Raw genomic sequence first — 20123 nt, 5'->3', positions numbered from 1 at the left:
GCTCCACGAGTACCAGCAGAATCCGGTGAATCAATTAAACACACTTTTTTAAAAAAAATCGGGAAAGCTTCAGAAAATGAATCCACGAGTTCAAACAACAGGTGTTTTGAGACGGTGCAGTATCCTAACCTGTAACTATTGTCCATTAAAACGAAAAACGAAATCTTGATCTAAGGCGTCCAGGAAGAAAAACATACCAGAACTAAAATGGCCAAAAAACACACTCCCCTTATTTCTGCAAAAGAAATTAAATCCCCGGGCTTTAAACACGTATGCGTTTTAAATAGGATAAAAGTGAATTCGGAGAACCCTTCTTGCAACTTTAACGGTGGTCAGTTGTGGGTCTTCCTAGAGACCGTCCTCATCGCTCACCCTCTATTAAGCACAGCAAGTTTTATCCTACTTAATAATCATTTCCACTGTTCTCCATACCTGGAGGGTTTTTTTAAGGTTATTTTATTTTATTTTTTTTTAAAGAGAGAGTGCTTAAGTGAGGCAGGTGAAGAGAGAAAGAGGGAGAGAGAATCCCTGGTAGGCTCCGTACTGTCAGCCCAGAGCCTAGGGCTTTAATTCAGGAGCCATGAGATCAAGACCTGAGCCGAAACCCAGAGTCAGATGCTTAACCAACTGAGCCACCCAGGCACCCCATACTTGGAGGTTTTTTTGCCTCATCCTCCAAATCCACATCTACAAGAAAGATCTTCCTTAACCATCACAGCCAGATTACCTCCCCAATCATAATCACCGCACGCCGTTTTATTATCAAGCGAAAGGTGTTTATTTACATACTAGTTTACGAGATCGTCAACCCCAGTAGGAGTAACGAGAGCAGGCACTTTCCTGGTTTTGATAGTTGCTTTGCAACTGCTATTAGGCACCTGCTGTAAACAAATATATCTGTATTCCTTTACGTCTTATAGATGGAATGAATGAAAGAATGCATTTGTGGCCTCGCGGGTGGATGGGTGGGTAAATAAACGTGAAACATAGCGCGTAACAGTCACTGGCATTCACAGAGCCCCTGCGCTGCTCTGGGCGCCAGATACCAAACTGAGCCACCCCACGTGGCCGGCTCGGTGCCACGTGACCGGCTCTGCCAAACGCGCGGGAGTCCGCCACTGTCCCACAATGCACCGCGCTGTTACCGCTCGAGAGGGAACGACAGTCCTGATTTCCGGCCTCCAATCGGTCGCAGAGGTCAGTTGCCCTAACGACCAGCTAGCCCCTCCCAACCCCCCCCTCCAACGTCTGAATTACGTCACTTCTCCCCACGCCCGTCTTGATAATTGACGCGCTTGCGCAGAATGAAAGCCAACGAGCGCCGCCTCCTTCCGCGCAAGCGTCGCGGCCGGGGGCGGGGCCGGGTAGCGCTGCGGTGCGCACGCGCAGCCGTCGGCGGGTCGGCGTTCGGCCGCCAGTGAGGTGAGTGGGGGGTGTTCGGTGCTGAGCCAGATGGGCTTAGGGTCCGCGGCTTGGAGCTCCCGGGGCTCAGAGGCCCGTAAAGAGAGCTGGGGCTGGGGCTGGGGTGGCCGCGGTCCGCTGGGTGCTGTGAGTGGGCGGCGCGAAGGGGAAACTGAGTCAGGGCGGCGTCGGGCAGGCCCTCGCCAGTCCTGGTCCGCCTCACCCGGACCCGAGGCCCGGCAAGTGCTGGTTCGAGGTGAAACTGCAAGTGAAAGTGCCCCGCAAGCAACGAAGGTGTCTTCTGCCCGGAAATACGGTCCCTTTGAATCAGGTATCCCGTTAGTGGGGCTCCGGTCGGTGTCCTGTCCCAGCGCCGCCACTCTCCACCTGGCTGACCTGGCCAGCCTCTTGGGTTCCCGGAGCCTCATTTTCCCCCTCTGTAAAACGGGTGTAGTCACGGTCCCTGTCTGATGTTTGTGGGTGGGGGCGGTGGTCCTTGGGAAGATTGAAGCCACAGGGACCGGCGCAAAGCCAGAGCTCAGTGGGGTCAGCAGGTGTTAGGTCTTTCACACCCAGGGGCTTCTGTATATTGACCTAAAGGCGGGAAGAGTCCGCCCCACCACCTCTCGCTGGCTGTGTGAGCTTGAGGAAGTCGCTTGCCTCTCTGAGCAGCGCTTTCCTTCTAGAATAGGGGCCGTAGGAGAATGCGCTTCTTAGGGTCACTCTGCGGTTAAGTAAACAGAACATTCTGTGCCCAGGCTCCTGCTGCTTGTTAAGAGCATACTGGAGAACCGCTAGGTTTCTTATTAGGTGTCAGAAAACGTGTGCGCAGCCCGCATCCCTCAGGTTGCAGGATCTTCCCGTGCCCTTTAGTTTTCCATCTCCGATTATTCCGTCTGCTTTTCCTCTCCCCAGACCGGTGGTTCTGTCACCCTGGGGGACACAGGGCGGTGTCTGGGGGACATTTGTTGTCACGACTGGGTGTGATCTTGGCGCCGAGTGGGTGGGGCCAGGGTGATGCTCAACACCCTGCGGTGCCCAGGACGGTCCACGAACGGTCCACGGTGTCCTCAGTGCAGAAGTTAAGCCCTGCTCCAGACCAGTTGGAGTCAGACTGCTGGGTTCAAAAGTCCGGGTTTGTGTCTTAGCTGGGTGACCTTGAGTGGCACCCCCATCTTTCTAGTGTCCGTGTTTTTTTCTGCAAAATGGGGACGGGGTAGACGAGCCAAGGTCTCAGCAAACTGTGATTGGGGGGGCCAGACCCAGCTGCAGCTTGTTTTCCTGAACGAAGCCACGCCTCCATCGCAGACCCCTTAACTGTGGCTGCTGTTGCACAAGAGGAAAGTTGAGTGGTTGCCACAGAAACCCTGTGGCCCGGGAAGCTTACGTGGGCCCTTTTCAGAAAATGATCACCTATCCCCTCCATAAGCCATTGTGTGAACTGCACTTAGCTCGGGCCTGGAAGGCGCTCAACACTCCGAGGATTTTGCGTGAGGCTTGTAATTTGGTCTTATTGGAAGGGTGAGCCAACTCCAAAGATAGGGTTATAAGCTCCGCCTCAGATGGAGAGCTGTGGTCTTAACTTGGATCCTACATCTTTATTTTATTTTTTTTGCCAAGAGCCAGCACTGGCCCCTGTGGGAAATACTCAGGAAGAGGGTTGAAGGAATAAAGGGAATTTTAGTAGGGAGGCAAGACCCAAGGTTTGTTGTCTCTTCTGCTTTTCCCAAAGAACTTGGTCAGGTGGCTCTGAATTTGACAGGGATCTAACATTTTCCCAATACTATATGGATCAAACACTGCTCGGTGCTGGGGTTCAAAGGGAAGGTGTCTGTCCAGTGGCTCATAGTCGGGGCAAGGTCAGGGGACAGATGACAGACCAAGGAGTTTCAAAGCCCACTAAGCCAGTGATAAGACTGGTACTTGGACTTTGCCAGAAAAAGAGGGCGTCTAGCTCTGAGGCAGCAACCTTGCGGCTCGGTATTGAAAGGAGTTAGAGTTTCCAGATGGGTTGGAGCAGTTGTGTTTGAGTGGAGCCCCTGAGGGTTTGGCAGAGGGCCTCACGCGCACACGCATGACATTTCGGGGGGCTTTTGACGGTTTTAAAGCGTACGGGGCATTCTGGTGGCATTTTAGAAGAACACAGGGCTGCGGTGAGGGTCGTGGGCTCAAGCCTTGAGACGGCCCTGCTCGGACACTGGAGGTGTGCTAGGTTGAGACACAGGAGTAGAGCACTGACCTTGCACACCGCTGTTTGTGAGCAGGGCTCTGGCTTCAGGATGGAGGCGGAAGCCCTCGGCAGCGGCAGCGGGCGGTTCAGCTCCCGAGGTGGGGGGAGGCCTCACTTTTTTTTTTTTTTTTTAACGTTTGTTTATTTTTGAGAGACGGAGCATGAGCGGGGGAGGGGCAGAGAGAGAGGGAGACACAGACGAAGAGGCCCCAGGCGCTGAGCTGTCGGCACGGAGCCCGACGTGACCCTCAAACCCTTGAACCCTCTAACCGCGAGATCATGACCTGAGCTGAAGTTGCACACTTAACTGACTGAGCCACCCAGGCGCACCAAGGGCTTGCTCATTTTAGCAAGGCATGCCGTTTTTTTCCCCTTTCACCAGTTCTAGGCTCGGAAATAAAAGGAGTAGAGGCTGATTTTTTCGTTGTTTAATGATGAAATGAAAAGGTGGACCGAGAGCCGGAAGGATTGTGAGGACCACCAGCGGGGCTGGCCCCAGGACCCTGCCACACCCTGGGACTCTGTCCGTCCACCCTCACCAGGCTCACCCGAACTGGGCCCTCCGTGGTGCTTCCTGAGAGCTCATAAAGCACTCACTGTTCAGAGAGCGGGCTGCTTTTGAGAATTTTGTCCAGTGGCCAAAACCCTACAAGTCGTGATTGTTCCGGGTGCCTGGTAGGAGTCGAGGGAAAGTGCTGTCCTTGTGTTTTGCTGGGCCTCACTCTGTGGCGAGCAGAAGGCTCGTTCGTCCCAAAACCCCTGCGTGGAAGTGAGATTTGCAAACTGTCTCGCAAAGAAGCGACAGTTTCGTGGACCACCTGTGTCAGAGGCCCTGTGGGTCCTTGTCGCACCTTGGGGAAGTAGTCCTCGGAAGCAGACCCATGCTCCCTCTGCTGCAGGCCTGAAACCCAAAATGTTGCGCAAGCAGGTTTTCAGAAAGTGTGCAGCAAAGTCATTTGGCCAGAAAAGTCTGACTTGTACTGACTTAGAGCCTTCCAGTGACTTTCACTGGGGGGTTTGGACATGTCTGGGACATCTGTGGTTGTTACCACTGTGGAAGGAGGTGCTCCTGGCATCGAGGGGGATGGGGCCAGGGATGCTACTGAACCCCCACCGTGTTCAGGACATCCCCATGGAGAGCGACCTGCTCCTAAGGTCAGCAGTGCTGAGCGGGAGAGACCCTGCATTGATTATTTGGGAAAATACTGAGTCTGGTCCCTGCCCACACTAGACACCAGAGTAAGTCCTCAGGGGTCAGAGGGTACAAACCAGGGCCGCCCCGGTGCCTGTGGGTCACCCTCCCTCCCTCCCTCCGCTGTTTGTGCGTATTTCTATATGTGCAGCATCCCAGGACCTCAGTAGTCAGATGCTTACAGAACACAGAGACTCCTGGGGGTGTCCCTTGGGGGGGTGATTCTGCCCCCCGCCTCGGGGTACACTGGACAGAGACGAGGGATGCTGTTAAACTCTTCAGTGAACAGGACATCCCCCTTGCCACACACACACACACACACACACAGCAAAGAATGATCTTACCCCGGATAGCAATAGTGGAGAAAACCCGAGTTAGGTCTTTTTTTTTTTCTTTCCACATTTATTTTTTGAGAGAGCACAAGTTGGGGAGGGGCAGAGAGTAGGGACAGGACCTGAAGCAGATTCTGTGCTGACAGCACACTCAGGAACCACAAGATCAGGACCTGAGCCAGTCGTATGCTCAACCGACTGAGCCAACCACACGCCCCGTAGGTCAGAAGTTCTTGGAACAGCTGTTAAGGACATCTCTGTTACCCCATCTCATAGGAGAGGGAAGTGAGGGTATCGGCTGGGACAAAGCAGTCCTGAGCTTAGGAGTGGGGAAAGTGACCTGAAACTGTCATGGGGCAGAAATGGCTGAGCCTGAGGCTGACTCCAGGCCCTTGTCCTCCCAGGCAAATCAGGCTCCCTGGCCTGTCATCCATACACCAGGCCCAGGGCAGGCTCCAGGGGGCGCTCTGACCTCTTGACAGTGAATCCCTTTGGAGGGGCCACCGTTTGGGAGAAGATCAAGCGACAGACCTGGTGAAGCCCAGGAAGCAGGCAGTGAGAGCTTATCCTGGGGAGATCAGGCCAGAGTGCCTCAAATCCAGTGGGGACAAGGGATCCTCACGTGCAAACGCCCTGAGGTTCCAAGGGCCAGGGGCACAGAAAGGAGGGTGACTTGGTCTTTTAGTTTTTTGAACCCTTGCGTCCATGAGCCTTGATAGTCTCATACACAGCACCCCCCGCCCCCAGCTTCACCACTTGGTCCGGGGGGGCAGACTTCTGCTAAAGACCAGATTTCCTTCCTCAGTCTACTCTTTTTGTGTGTGTGATAACTTATTTTTGAGGGAGAGAGCTTGAGCAGGGGAGGGGTGGAGAGAGAAAGGAGGACAGAAGCTCCAAAGCAGGGTCTGAGCTGACAGCAGCAGGCCCGACACGAACCGCGAGATCGTGCCCTGAGCCAAAGTCAGATGCTCCACCGACTGAGCCGCCCAGGCGCCCCTATCTTTCAGCTATTGTAAATAATGCTGTCAAAACAAATACCTAAAATGAAAACATTTTGACGTTTTTGGCAGCGTGTGTCTGTTCTTTTTAGATCTGGCTGTCAGCAGACTGGTTTGCTCTCCGTGCCCTCTTAGCTGGGGAGCGTGACTCCCCTCTTGAGGCTTCCCCCGAGATGAGTGGGATGTGGTGGTTGATCTCTGTGGGTCCCTCTGTGTCTCCTAAGGTCTTCAGGGCCGGGACTGGCTGTCTGTCCTACAGGCTCTGGCGGCCCATCCTGATCCCAGACCTTGCAGTTCTGGGGAGGCTCTTCAGCCAAAGGCACTTGCTGGGTAAAGGGTCATTGTGTCCAGAAATGGGAGCGGGTGGGGAGGAGGGGGGCGCTCATTACCAGCCTTAACTTTAATTCCCTCGCCAGCTTTATACAACAAGTGTTTTAAGTTTTTTCCTTACTTAAAATTGAGATATAATCTGTATACCTTGAAACAGCGGATTTTGGTAGATTCACACTGCTGTGGAAACATCAGCTTTTTCTAAGTCCAGAACGTTCCACCTCAAAAAGAAACTGTGTCCCCATCAGCCATCCCTCCCCAGCCCCCACGAACCCCCTTCCTGTCTATGGATGCGCCTGTTCTGGACGTTTCACACACGTGGAGTCACATCCTTGTGGCCTCTCGTGTCTGGTTCCCCCGCCTTTACGAACGAAGCAGCTGTTGATGGACGTAGGTTCCCGTGAACCGGAGACAGAGAGAGGTCTCTGAGGCCGGCCAGCGCCAGGGGTCTTGACGGCGCTTGCCCTGACCAGCCGTCTGCATATTCACATCATCTGAGTCTGATGCCAGCCAGTTTGTAGAGCCTGGGGCCTAATGACTGACTCTTCCTGGTTCTGCGGGGCATAGAGGCATTTTGGGGAGACCAAGGTGCTTCATGCTGCGGGTTCTGGCTGCACGGGTGGACTTGAGCCGCCTCGGGCCGGCTGCTCCTTGTGGACCCCCAGCCCCCACCTGGTGCCCTTCTCAGTGGGAGCGACCGTGGAGGTCATGGTCCAGAGGGAAGGAGATGGTGTTATGTACGGTGCTTGGCCCATCATAGGCCTCCAGGTGGTGGACCCCTCCCACCAGATCGTTCCACACCAGGGCTCTCCCCTGGGCACTGCTTATGCTGGAGCCAGAGAGCTCTCCATCACGGGGACATCCTCGGTGCCAGGGGGCTAAACAGCATCCCAGGTCCTCACCACTCACCACTGGGAGCACCCTGTGGTGATGGCCACGGATCTCCCCAAACCTGGTCCACAGTCCCTGGGGCAGGGTCACTCCTGGCCTGGGAATCCAGCACATCGTGGAGGGACCAAGAAAAGGCTCTCTGGCTGCCAGGAAAGGGACCGGTGCCTCTGGGCCCTCCCCCTACCCCAGCCCATCCCCCCACTGCTCCCTGCCCCCCACAACACTTGTCCGACCCCCTCGTATTCCTCGGGGGTGTCAGGACTTGGAGAACCGTCAGTTTGTTTTCTCAGCCTGAATGGAAAAGCAGGTGGGTCTGTGGTCCGCCTTGTGCTTAGCTCAAAACTCGGGGTTCATAGACCTGCAGGAGTAGTGCTGGCAGTCTGGCCCTCCACACCCCTGGGAGCCCCCGTCTGTGAAAGGGTGGTGATGGTTAAGGCCACGTCACTTTCTTTCTTTCTTTTTTTTTTTTTTTTTCAACGTTTATTCATTTTTGGGACAGACAGAGACAGAGCATGGACGGGGGAGGGGCAGAGAGAGAGGGAGACACAGAATCAGAAACAGGCTCCAGGCTCTGAGCCATCAGCCCAGAGCCCGACGCGGGGCTCGAACTCACGGACTGCGAGATCGTGACCTGGCTGAAGTCGGCCGCTTAACCGACTGAGCCACCCAGGCGCCCCACATTTATTTATTTTTGAGAGAGAGAGTGCGAGCAGGGGAGGGGCAGAGAGGGAGGGAGACACAGAATGGGAAGCAGGCTCCAGGCTCTGAGCCATCAGCCCAGAGCCCGACGCGGGGCTCGAACTCACGGACCGTGAGATCGTGACCTGAGCTGAAGTCGGCCGCTTAACCGACTGCGCCACCCAGGCGCCCCGCCACGTCACTTTCTTTACAGTAATGAGGCAGGGTTGCCTGGGGGGCTCAGTTGTTCGAGCGTCCTGCTCTTGATTTTGGCTCAGGTCTTGTTCTCATGGAATCGAGCTCCGAGTTGGGCTCTGTGCTCCCACTTGGGATCCTCTCTCTGTCTGTCTCTGTCTCTCTCAAAAAATAAGTAAAGCTGAAAAAAAACTTAGAATAAGGAGGCAGGAGGCTGGAGCAGTCCTCTGCCCATGAAAGCCCCAGCATCTCATCCGTGAAATGGGGGTCGTAACCATTTCCCCTCACTTGTCATTCAGATTAAATTGTTTCGTGTGCCTGAAGCGGCTTCCGCAGGGCCAGGCCTGGTGAGCCAGGGCCCAGCAGTCCAGGGGCGTAGAGCACTAAGCACCCCAGGCACAGCGGGGAGGGGCACTGCCCGCATGCCCTCTGCTTCGGTCCACAGATCCCGAGAACCCCTGGGCGTTGTCTCTTCCTGTCACAAGATGGATAACAAGAAGCGCCTGGCCTACGCCATCATCCGGTTCCTGCATGACCAGCTGCGGCACGGGGGGCTCTCGTCCGACGCCCAGGAGAGCTTGGAAGGTACGTGTGGGCCACTGCCCTCCCTCCTTCCCGCCGTGCAGACCCTAGTCTCCTGCAGGTATTCTCGTCACTACCCATCTTTCATCGAGGTGCGGTTCCAGAACGTTCTCCACCACTACCGCATGTGTGTGACTCCAGTGATCAGAGAAAGGCTCTCTTGAAAGAGGGGGTAGGGCAGCCACGGTGCCCGGAAGCCACGTGGGGCTGAGGGTGGGGAGGCCATCTGACCCCCAGAGTCACAAAGTCGGGATTGTGTTCAGAAGGAAACACCTCTGTTCTCCCTCACAGTTGCGATCCAGTGCCTGGAGACTGCTTTTGGGGTGACCGTGGAAGACAGCGACCTCGCTCTCCCTCAGACTCTTCCGGAAATATTCGAAGCAGCTGCCGCGGGCAGGGTGAGTCTCTGGGCTTCCCAGAACAAGAGCACCAGCGCCAGGCCTGTGGGCAGGGCAGATGGGGGCTCGGCCCGGCCACCTGGCCCAGGGCGGCTCCCTCGGAGCTCAGCTGCCCTCTCAGGCGGCCTGAGCAGGAGGGCAGCCAGAGGTGCGGGGCTGGGAGGAGGAAGATGGCAGGGCTCCCAAGCCCGTGAGACGGCTCATCCCTGCCTTGGACCCAGGAGGCGCCACAGGACCTGAGGAGCCCTGAGCGAACTCCGCCTTCAGAGGAGGACTCGGCCGAGGCAGAGCGCCTCAAAACCGAAGGTGAGACAAGGCGGGCCGGTCCCCAGGGTGTGGCGGCCGGGGGGCTTGCTGTCACGCGGCACCGCGGCACACGGGCTTGGGGGCCGGGGGCCGCAGAACATGCGGATGTGAGGATGTGCACAGGGTGGGGCCCCCGATGCGGCTGGTGGGGCGTAAGCGGGCCGTCGCCGTGGAAGGCGTTCTGACGGTAGGCGGTCACCCGATGGTGTGGTGTGTGGCCCGGCCTCTCCCCTCCCGGGCAGAGCCATGGGCCCAGGAAAAATGCAGGCGCGTATCCACAGCAGCAAAAAGGGAGAACAGCCCTTGTGTCCACAGACCAGTAAAAGGGATAAACAAAACGTGACACATCCATAGTCAGGAACATCACTCGGCCGCCAGCAGGAGCGAGGCACCCACACCCGCCGCCCGGCAGATGGACCCTGAACACACGACGCTCAGGGAGGGAACCAGACACGAGAGGCCACACGGGGTGTGAGTCCACGTGTGTGAAACGTCCAGAACAGGCTCGTCCGTGGACAGGAGGGGGGTTTGTGGGTGCTGGGGGAGGAGAGCGGGCGATGGCTGATGGGGACGGGGCTTTCTTTAGGGGAGAGGGAATGTTCTGGAAGTGACTACAGTGATGGACAACTGAATATTTTAAAAACCACCGAGCTGCACACTTTGAAAACGTGACTTTTATGTTATGTGAGTTACACCTCGTTAAACTTGGCTGTTTCTGAGGGGAGAAGCAGAAGTGAGGGTATTGGAGACTTGTCTCCAGATGTCACAAGCAGCGACAGTTGTCCTCACTGGGTGCTGGCTTGGGCCACGAGCCCCGAGATGCCGGACGCAGCCGCCCCCTTCTCCCCTGCCGCCGCCCTGAGCGACTGAGCGCTGCGTCCCGCCCAAGGCTGTCCTCACGCCTTCCCACAGACGCCCGGGAGAGCGGAGCCCGTGTGTCAGAGCCCTCGGGTCTCGTGTGAACAGCGGGGGTCACCAGTTTTCCTTTGTTTTTAGGAAACGAGCAGATGAAAGTAGAAAACTTTGAAGCTGCCGTGCACTTCTACGGGAAAGCCATCGAGCTGAACCCCGCCAACGCCGTCTATTTCTGTAACAGGTACCAGCCGGGGCTCACGCGGGGCGGGGACTCCCGTGGGGCCTGGGCAGGCAGGTCGCGTGTCCCCAGGAGACCAGGAGAGGTGTCCGAACAGTCCGCTAGGGGTTGTTACACCGCAGCCCCTGAGAAGCAGTCAGTGGCAGGTGGCCAGGAATGTGTCAGTAAGCGTTGACAGCGGCCTTAAAATTAGGGAGCACCATCCTCCACGCGGGTGTCGCGACGAGAAATAAGCTAACGCTTGGGTGGCGTTTCATTCCTGTGTTCACATCAGCATCGTCGCCAACTGTGAAGAGTTGCATCTGGCTTGTACTTTAGTTAAATTTTTTAATGTTTAGTGATTTTGAGAGAGAGAGAGACAAAACGTACGCGGGGGCGGGGGGGGTGGGGAGGGCAGAGAGAGAGAATCCCGAGCAGGTTCCGTGCTGTCAGCGCAGCCAACGTGAGATCGTGACCTGAGGCAAAACCAGGAGTAGGATGCTTAACCAACTGAGCCCCCAGGCACCCCTGGCTCGTGCTTCTGAAGGGAGCGCCGTATCACCCCAGCCTCCCAGTAGGGACTTTCTTGCTCACGAGTGGTTCTTGGTGACGAGAGGGACTGGATGGGACGTGGGACAGAACCGCACGTTCATGTGAAAGGCACAGGAACCAGCGGAGAACAGAGACCGGAGGGGGCACCAGACGTCATCCACGTGGTCTGCAGGGTGAACTGCTTTAGCTTTAACGTCTTTCTCTTTTTGGGGCGATCACACAAACGGGTGGACAGAAAAGGTAGGCACGTCGTACAGAGTCCTGTACCCCGCTTCTGCCAGCGTAGCCGCTCCGTGCTTTCTAGCTGATGTCTTTCTGTACTTCAGAAACTGGGGGAAGCGTAAAGGGGAATATTAAAAAACACCCAGTGAGGGGCGCCTGGGTGGCGCAGTCGGTTAAGCGTCCGACTTCAGCCAGGTCACGATCTCGCGGTCCGGGAGTTCGAGCCCCGCGTCGGGCTCTGGGCTGATGGCTCAGAGCCTGGAGCCTGTTTCCCATTCTGTGTCTCCCTCTCTCTCTGCCCCTCCCCCGTTCATGCTCTGTCTCTCTCTGTCCCAAAAATAAATAAACGTTGAAAAAAAAAAAAAAAGGCCCAGTGAGAAAAACTATCAAATGCGGCAAGTCGTGAGCGTGGACAGGGGTCTCGTGGCGGATCAGTTATTTTCTAGTAGGTTCTCCCTGACGCACAACAGGCACCAGCCCTCCAACAGTGGCACCGCCCCATGCGGGGCAGGGTTGGGCCAATCTGTTCTGCCTCCTTCAGCCTCGGTTTCCCCGGGAGGCTGCCGCAGCCCCGGCACAGCTGCTCCGCAGGCAGAAGCCTCGGCAGCCCCGCGTCCGCCCCGCCTGACAGACGGGGAAGCTGAGGCCCCTCTGTGGCAGCGAGCCAGGCACACGACCCCTGACCTGTGCTTTGTCTCCCCAGAGCGGCGGCCTACAGCAAACTGGGGAACTACGCAGGGGCCGTGCAGGACTGTGAGCGAGCCATCTGCATAGACCCGTCCTACAGCAAAGCCTACGGCCGGATGGGGTGAGTGCGCCCGTACGGTGTGTGGTGTCTGTCTTCCCAGACCCCTCCCCTGCGTCCCGTGCTTCCTCTTCCCATCACCCCTGCAGTTCGCTTCAGTCCTGACTCTGCCCAGACCAAGTGTCACACCCCACAGGGTGAGGACTCGGCCCCACTCACGTCTGGGCCTTCCATACTTCTGATCCGCCCGCTGTCTGGGCTCCTGCCACTCTCGCTCTCATGCCTCCGTGGTTTGCGAGAGCAGGTCGCAGGACTCAGGAGCACGCCCGTGCTTCCTGCTTGATCGAGGGACGTGGGTGAACAGCCAGACGAAGAGGTCCACAGGGCAGGGTGCAGGGGATCCCCCTGGAGTGGGGTGGCCTCCCTCGCAGCATGTGGTTACCTTCACCAGCGGGGACCTTCTCCAGATCTCATTGTTGAAGAGTTTTATAGCCTCTCCAGCCTTCTCCCTCTCAGAAGTTTGGGGGCCATGAGATTCCCCCCAACTCAGATCTGAAATTTGGTCTTCCTGGCCACCAGCCCCACCCTGAGTCACATCATTGGCATAAACTCAGATGGGGTTCAAGGGGCTCGTTACAAAGAACAGGAGACGCCTATGACTTAGGAAGTTTAGGGTTTTAAGAGCTCTGTGCCAGGAACAGAGACCACATCCGACCACCCCGCCCTCTGGTCCCCTGCTTCGGGCCTTCAAGCTCTTTGTGTGGGTTCCTCTGGGCACCAGCCCTTGTGCCTTTGAATTTTCATACGCCTATACTCTCGGCCCCCGTGGCCCTCGCATGCCATTCCCACTGGACGCTGGCCACAGCGACACTGGAGCAGTTTGGGGTGTCGGGCAGCTTCCCAGGCCCTCCCCCACGTCGCGGTGCCTCTCTCCCAGCCTCGCGCTCTCCAGTTTGAACAAGCACACCGAGGCAGTGGCCTATTACAAGAAGGCCTTGGAGCTGGACCCCGACAACGAGACCTACAAGTCGAACCTCAAGATAGCCGAGCTGAAGTTGAGGGAGACGCCAAGTCCCGTGAGTGGCCCCGGGGAAGAGAGGGCCCTGGCAGGCAGGCCAGGCAGACACTTAGGGCTGGCGGCTTAATCCGGTCCGGCAGGAGACAAAGACACAGAAATGCCTGTCACAAAGGAAAAAGTTTATCCCCACAGGCCCTGGAAACGGGAGGCAGGGCCACACACAGGAGCTCCAGGGTCGGCCAGGAGGCCAGTGCCCCTGTGGTGATTTCCGGGGGAGGAGCAGGGAGGCAGGGGATGCAGGCTTAGGATCAGCTAGGCGAACAATTCCAGCAGAGTCCGGGGTATGGGGGCCAGCCCTGGTGGCCGAATGCCAGTCCCTGGGGAATGGCTGACTGGCTCGTGCACTAAAGGTGGCCCGCAGGTGACTGTTCACTCTCTCTGGGAATTACTCACCCTGAGGGACCATCCTCCAGGGTTCACGGGGGCCCAAGACATCAGAACGCTAGAACGTGAAGGACGGCGCTCTTGTAAACGTTCATAACTGGTTTGTGCCTTTCACGAAGTGCTCTCTGGCCTCGAGGCCTGGCTGCTTGGTTGGTGGGATGTCTGAGCCGTATGCCTCTTAGAATTTGGACAGGCCCCGCGTGGGGTGTTGTGTCTCAGTTCTTGGTTCCTGGGGGCGGGGCCGGCCACCGTGGTCCTATGACCACTCACCTGGGCTTTTCTCCCCACAGACAGGAGGTGTCGGCAGCTTTGACATTGCTGGCCTGCTGAACAACCCAAGTTTCATGAGCATGGTAATCCGCACTGCCCCCTCTCTCATGGGTTCCGGCTCCTCTGGGGGCCATGACCTGGGCGCTGGGGGCTGAGCAGCATCCCCGGCTCCACCCCTGATGCCAGGAGCCCCCCAGCGTGACAGGCACAGACCGCCCTTGTCGCTAGGGCAGCATCGCCCCCAGTGAGACCCCCTCAGCATGGAGCACAAAGGACAGACTGGGTCCTGCCTCTCACGGTCGCATGACCCAGGAAAACAGCATCCCTCTCTCCAGCTCGGTTTCCACCTCACACTGTGGAGACCTGCACCTGCTCCTCGGAGGAGGAGACACCGAGGAGCCCGGGATGCCACCAAGGTGGAGGTCTCACCTTCCCATGCCAGAGACTTGAGTCCCGAAGCACCTGTTCTGTGCAGCGCTGTCCTTTGAAGGCAGGCACCCGCCTGTGTCCTTGGGGCTGGTCCCACATATGCAAGTTCTTTCACAGTGGCCACAGGGCCCAGGGTTTCCAAGTGTCCAGAAGAGGGAAATCCTGCGCCTTCTGGCGGTCAGAAGCATCCCCACTGCAGCAGGAGGCGGCCAGCCAGGCATGGCGATGGGCCGGGCATCACTTTGTGTTTTTGTCGGCACACGGCCACACCCGTGCAGTGACGGCGACACAGGGCTGTCTGGTTGGGGCAGGGATGGGCCCATAAGGCCGAGAACCTTGACTCTGGCCCTTCACAGAATTTAGCCAGCCCTCCTGAGCCACGTCAGGAAGACCCCGCTTTAGCTGCCCACTCAGCCACGTCCTGAAGTCGGTCCTAGGGAGAGAACCCTCGGGGAGTTAAGTTTAAATGCAGGCACGCAGGGTAGTGATAGTAACTGAGGAAACAAAAGAGGCCAACTGTGCTGACAGATCTGTTGGCCGGAAAAATGGATCTGGATACATCTACACAGCAAAGAGTAAGCAGCCAGTAGGAGATGACGAGGTGCCTGGGGGTCTCTTTAAAGACAAGTCTTACGCGGGATGGAAGCGCGTCAGGAAGGCCGAGCGCCCTTGGGAAGCGTGTGCGCGGGAGCCCCTGGGCGCCTGCTGTGTCTGATCATGTGTTCCTTTCTGCAGGCGTCAAACCTGATGAACAACCCCCAAGTTCAGCAGCTGTAAGTGACAACCGTGTGCCTTTGACCCTCTTGTGGTTACATTTTCCATTGTGACAAGACACGTGACTTAAAACCTGCCTGTTGTAACTGTTTCAAGGTTTACAACGCAGAGGCATTAAGCATTTTCAACGTGTTGTACAGCCGTCACCGCTGATTAACTTCAGGACATTCCATTATCCCAAAAAGAGTCCTTGTCCCCATTATAGGCATTTTAAACCCCGCCCCCCCCCCCCCCCGTGGTTCCTGGCCCCCACAAACCCCCTTCCCATCCGTGGACGAGCCTGTTCCGGACGTTTCACACACGTGGACTCACACCCCTTGTGGCCTCTCGTGTCTGGTTCCCTCCCTGAGCGTCGTGTGTGAGCGCCTGTGTTCAGTTCTTCTGGGCCAACACCCAGGAGTAGACTTGCTGTGTCGTGTGGTGATTCTGTGTCACTTAAGAATTGCCAGACTGTGGTTAAATCTTAAAGCAAAATTTCTGAAGGCAGCACTGCTAACATTGGGGCAGTCACTTGGGGGGGGGGGTGTACCAGGTGCCGTGGGGGCTAAACACACGCCTGGTCAGCCCCCACCCCTCACTGCCAGGAGCCCCCCAGTCGTGAGGACCACAGATGTCCCCAAACATGGGCCTGTGTCCCCTGGGGCAGAATTGTCCCCCTGGTTGAGGACCACTGTCTTTAAGCCAGAAACGAGTGTTCCCGAGTGAGCCGGTGGCGTTCACAGCAGCCGCTGTCAGAGGACGGACGGGTGGGCTGGGCAGCTCTGGGCCCCGCGGGGCCGCCAGGTGGCGGCAGAGAGCAGCTCGTGGTGGAGGCGCAGGGCCCAGCTCTGCCGGCCAGGCTGTGTGTGCACGTCGTGGGCTCTCTCCTTGCAGCATGTCCGGGATGATTTCGGGCGGCCACAACCCCCTGGGGACTCCGGGCACCAGCCCCTCACAGAATGACCTGGCCAGTCTCATTCAGGCGTGAGTAGACGTGCCTGGTGGGACTCTGGGGTGGTGGGGGCCCGCCCTCGAGAATAAAAGCGCAAATGCTGTGCCCCTGGGTGCTCGGTAAGACCCCGCTACTGGGACCCAGTGAGTAGCCGCACTGCCTGTAGGGGCACGCGCCTGGGAAGTGGCCAGGAGGGTGCCCCGGGGCCACCAGCTGAGCCCGGGCACGCCCTTCCTGCAGCGGCCAGCAGTTCGCCCAGCAGATGCAGCAGCAGAATCCGGAGTTGATAGAACAGCTCCGAAGTCAGATCCGAAGTCGGACCCCCAGTGCCAGCAACGATGACCAGCAGGAGTGATGGCCCACGTGAGTCCACTGTGGCCGTGAGGGGTGAGAGCCTTTGCTTGACAACCCGGGTGCACGAGGTTGGGGGTGGTGTCTGGGGCCATCGGGCCCCTTTCCGAGGTGTTTCTGCTCGAATCCTGTCTCTCCCTTCCCAGTTCCCTTCTGTGGGTGGGTTTTATACAGAGGGGCTGAAAGCCCACCACTCCCGGACAGGGCTGCTGCCCGAGGGCCTGCAGAGAGTGGGCGGCCACCACGATGGCCAGGGAAGTCTCCAGGGGTGGGATGACAGGCCAGCCGTCCCCTTGCTTCCCGTGCTCCCCTGGGCTTGTGTGCATGTGTGTCTGTGGTGAGTGGATGTTAACGAGGGACAGCTGGAAAACAAATGGGGTGTCCCAGAGGGCTCCTGGCCACCTTGGCCTCAACCTGTGTCCACTAGCCTTGCCTCCTGGCATAGTGGGCTTCCGCCCAGAGGCCTGGGCATTTCTATCATCCCATTTCTCCTTTAACCGTGATTTTTCTATTAAAAATTTTGAAGGACGGGGGCGCCTGGCTGGCTCAGTCTCAGAGTGTGCAACTCTTAATCTCAGGGTCGGGAGCTCCAGCCCCGTGCTGGGTGTAGAAGTTATTAAAAAAATAAACAAAAAAAGTTTTAAGGATTTTAAAAGACAAAAATATTAAGAAGCAAGAATAACAACTTTGATCTCTCCGCCCACGACACCTAACGTTAGTTATTTGGGCACTTTTTTCCAGTTTTTTTTTTTTTTAGCACTCTTTTTTTTTTTTTTTTTTTTAATTTTTTTTTTTTTTTCAACGTTTATTTATTTTTGGGACAGAGAGAGACAGAGCATGAACGGGGGAGGGGCAGAGAGAGAGGGAGACACAGAATTGGAAACAGGCTTCAGGCTCGGAGCCATCAGCCCAGAGCCCGACGCGGGGCTCGAACTCACGGACCGCGAGATCGTGACCTGGCTGAAGTCGGACGCTTAACCGACTGCGCCACCCAGGCGCCCCTTTTTAGCACTCTTAAAAAATAGAAGGAAACATAGTTAAGATCAATTTTGCATTTGTTGTATGTCGTAAGCTCATCTGCATGACACCTCTGCCAATGTTTCCCTGTCTGTGGCCTCAGAACCTACAGCGCAGTTCTGTGTCTGTGCTGACGTGGTGCCGCCTCCCCCCACCCCATTGAACATGGCCGTGGGGCCACGGAACCACAGAGATTTAGGCTGAAGCGTCACAGGGCTGGTGCCGCCTGGGCCGCAGCCGTCCCCATCCCCACGCCTGAAGTCTGGCCTCCACCGTGCCCAGACTCCACCCTGACTGGGCCCTCGTGTCCTCTCCCCACAGCCCTCCCAGCATCGCCAGCTCCTTCCCACCGACTGGAAGCCTTCTCGCGTCTTGCCGTCTTCTCCCCTTGGACTGCCCAAGAGAGAAAAAGAAAAAGAAATTGGACCTGCATGTTAAGATGGATTTTTATTATTTTTATTTTGCCCTTCATCCTTCCTTCCCTGTTTGTAGTCTCCCATGGCCCCCTACCCCTCTCGAAACAGAGCCAGCAAGCTGTGAATGCAGACCAGCTCCCAGAAAAGCCAGTCACTAAAGTATTTTTTAGACTGTTCCAGGGCGGGGGTCGTTCTCGAGCCCCTGTCCAGGAAGCAGCCAGTTTTATGTCAAGCCACGTCAGGGACACCCGTGGCTCTCAGAGCCCCGTTTTGCAGCCCCCACGGTCTGTCTTCAGAGGCCTCCGCAGCCCGGTGAGAAGACACTTCTGAGTCAACCTTGGCCTCCCCAGCCGCGCCCTGCTCAGATGAGCTCACTGCCAGCCGCGGTCTGGGCGCCAGTGTCTGCCCTGCCCCTCGGACTGCGGGTTTTCGCGTGAGGAGCTCTTCAGATGCATTTTCCTCGATGACAATTTCCGTTGCCTCACGCCCCAGCGGGAGCAGGGGTGGGACCGTCCTGGGGCGCACAGGACCAGGTACCGGGACTTCCGATCGAGCATTTTGATGGACACGCATCTCATCTCCTCTGACCCTTTCATCCCGGTACTCGTGACTGACAGATGCAGATCATGACCTTCCAGCCCGTCCCCAGCTGGGTGTCCCAGCCCCACTGCCCTTCTGCCCACAGGTGACCCTGCTGGCCAGCATGTCTAGGTTCTTGGCAAGTTCTGTCCTGTTCAGGGCTGGGGGCTGGCGGGGGGCCCTGGTGCCACCAGAGCTGCTTCCAGGGTGGGAAACCTGCCCAGGACACAAGGCCACCTCAGACATCCCCACGGCCTCTGCTGGGGGCAGTGGGTGGGGGTTGGGGGGCAGGTCCACTAGCCCCGCTGTACCAGCAGCGACGTGGACAACTGGATCGTTCGAGGTTCCCTGGTGTCGTCGGCTGTCTGCGAGCAGACCCAGTACCGTGTGTGTCGTAGGTAACTAGTAGGAAGACGGGCCACTGCCAGCCACCGCGGTCCGTCCTGCGTCTGGCAAGATGTGTCATAACTCTTGAGTGCTAGCCATGGTGACAAGCATAACGTGTGGGGAATAAATAGACATCGTGACCTCTGCTCAGCTCTGCATTGACCTCTGGCGCCACCCTTACCCTCTTGCCCCCGGTTTCTAGAAGCCCCCAGCCTGGAGTTCCTACCTCTGGCACATGCTGGGTGTGGATCTTGTCAATGCCTGGTGTGGCGAGGCTGGAAGCAGTTTCTCTGTCCAAGATCACAGACGATTCCAGAAACAGGGAATCTCTGGGCTGGTTCTGTATTTTCTCTCCCTTGTTTTCCTCTCCCATCACCCTCCCCTGAGGGGCCAGCCTGGACTCCTGGCCTCTCAAGAACAGGGAGACTCTTCCATGTTCTTTCTCTAGTGTGTTCTGAGAGTCCACCCTTGGGTAACCCCCGGGGCCTCCCTTTATAACTGCTGCAGGCAAGGGAAGTTGTCCCTCCAGCGGCTCGTCCTGGCCCCCACCCCGGTGCTCTGTGTCAGCAGGGACTTCCTGGGGACCCCACTCTGCGGGCGGCCTGCTCCATCCGTGGGTGGAGAGACCCAGTTTCCAGGTTTGCGGCTGCCCTGGGGAGCACCCGTCTCATGAGCACGAGGTTAACACGCATCTCCGAGGGCACGTGAGGCTCCTCTGGGCTCACCCGGGCGGCCCTGCCCTGGGGATACCGGTCTGCGTCAGGATGGCTGTGGCCGTGGCAACCACACTCCTGGTATGGAGCGGGTGGGGGCCGGGGATGCTGCTTCGCCAGCCCCCATCGGTTCTGGCCTTCACGTGGGCAGCCCAAGTGGTGCTGATGCATCTGTTTGGAGAACCCTGCTCTGAGAAGCACTGGCTGGCACGTGAATACCAGCCATACGTTCTGGAAACATCTACATATGTCTTCGGTCTTCCCACATAATCTCATTTCTTCTGTCTTGTGTGTCCGTCCCTGAGCGGCCCCACACCCAGCCTAAGTGTTCAGGAAAGCTCCAGAAACTTTGTGTTGGAACCGCTGGCAGAGTGGGATGAGGGGAAGGAAAGGAGCGGCTGTCAACATCTCCTCCCAGAAGCTGGCAGCTTCTCCGTGCGCCTTGACAAGAAGTGTGTCACGCTTAATTACTGCCCGATCCCACACGAGGTAGAAATAGGATCTTTCTGAACATTGCTGTCAGAGGTGCGTTGAGGGGGAGAAAAAAAACGGCAATTAAGCACAGAGTTAGCATAAGTCGTGACTTGGAGAAAGCTCCCGGGAGTGGATGGAGCTTTGGGATGCAGGGCAGCAGCAGATGGAAACGGGGGTCTGTTCCCGTCCCTGCACC

At 57.3% G+C, this 20123-nt stretch overlaps 1 protein-coding gene across 4 annotated transcripts; it reads left to right on the top strand.

Annotated features, from left to right (window-relative positions):
• The first annotated feature begins 1293 nt into the window (after positions 1-1293).
• SGTA (small glutamine rich tetratricopeptide repeat co-chaperone alpha) lies at positions 1294-18880 on the top strand. 4 transcript variants are annotated; one of them, XM_045491379.1, is made up of 12 exons: positions 1294-1422; positions 8693-8832; positions 9121-9227; positions 9449-9533; positions 10530-10629; positions 12083-12187; positions 13062-13200; positions 13877-13939; positions 15021-15058; positions 15933-16022; positions 16231-16353; positions 17680-18880. In XM_045491379.1, the coding sequence occupies exons 2-11, from the start codon at positions 8733-8735 to the stop codon at positions 16343-16345; spliced, it is 942 nt and encodes a 313-aa protein (XP_045347335.1). In that variant the 5' UTR covers positions 1294-1422; positions 8693-8732; the 3' UTR covers positions 16346-16353; positions 17680-18880. The 4 variants fall into 4 exon arrangements, with proteins under 4 accessions (XP_045347335.1, XP_045347333.1, XP_045347336.1 ...); XM_045491377.1 differs by having other exon boundaries at positions 16231-16377; XM_045491380.1 differs by having other exon boundaries at positions 1402-1732.
• The last annotated feature ends 1243 nt before the right edge of the window (positions 18881-20123 follow it).

Source organism: Leopardus geoffroyi, chromosome A2 (genome assembly GCF_018350155.1).
Source record: "Leopardus geoffroyi isolate Oge1 chromosome A2, O.geoffroyi_Oge1_pat1.0, whole genome shotgun sequence".
In the NCBI taxonomy this organism is placed as follows: Eukaryota; Metazoa; Chordata; class Mammalia; order Carnivora; family Felidae; genus Leopardus; species Leopardus geoffroyi.
Note: the sequence above shows the minus strand (reverse complement) of the source record. Positions and strands in the feature narration are given on the sequence as shown.

Coding starts and splice junctions, on each gene's coding strand:
- SGTA (XM_045491379.1), top strand. CDS start 8,733: ATGGATAACAAGAAGCGCCTGGCCTACGCCATCATCCGGTTCCTGCAT. Junction 12,188..13,061: donor AAAGCCTACGGCCGGATGGG/GTGAGTGCGCCC, acceptor CCTCTCTCCCAG/CCTCGCGCTCTCCAGTTTGA. Junction 16,023..16,230: donor CTGGCCAGTCTCATTCAGGC/GTGAGTAGACGT, acceptor CCCTTCCTGCAG/CGGCCAGCAGTTCGCCCAGC.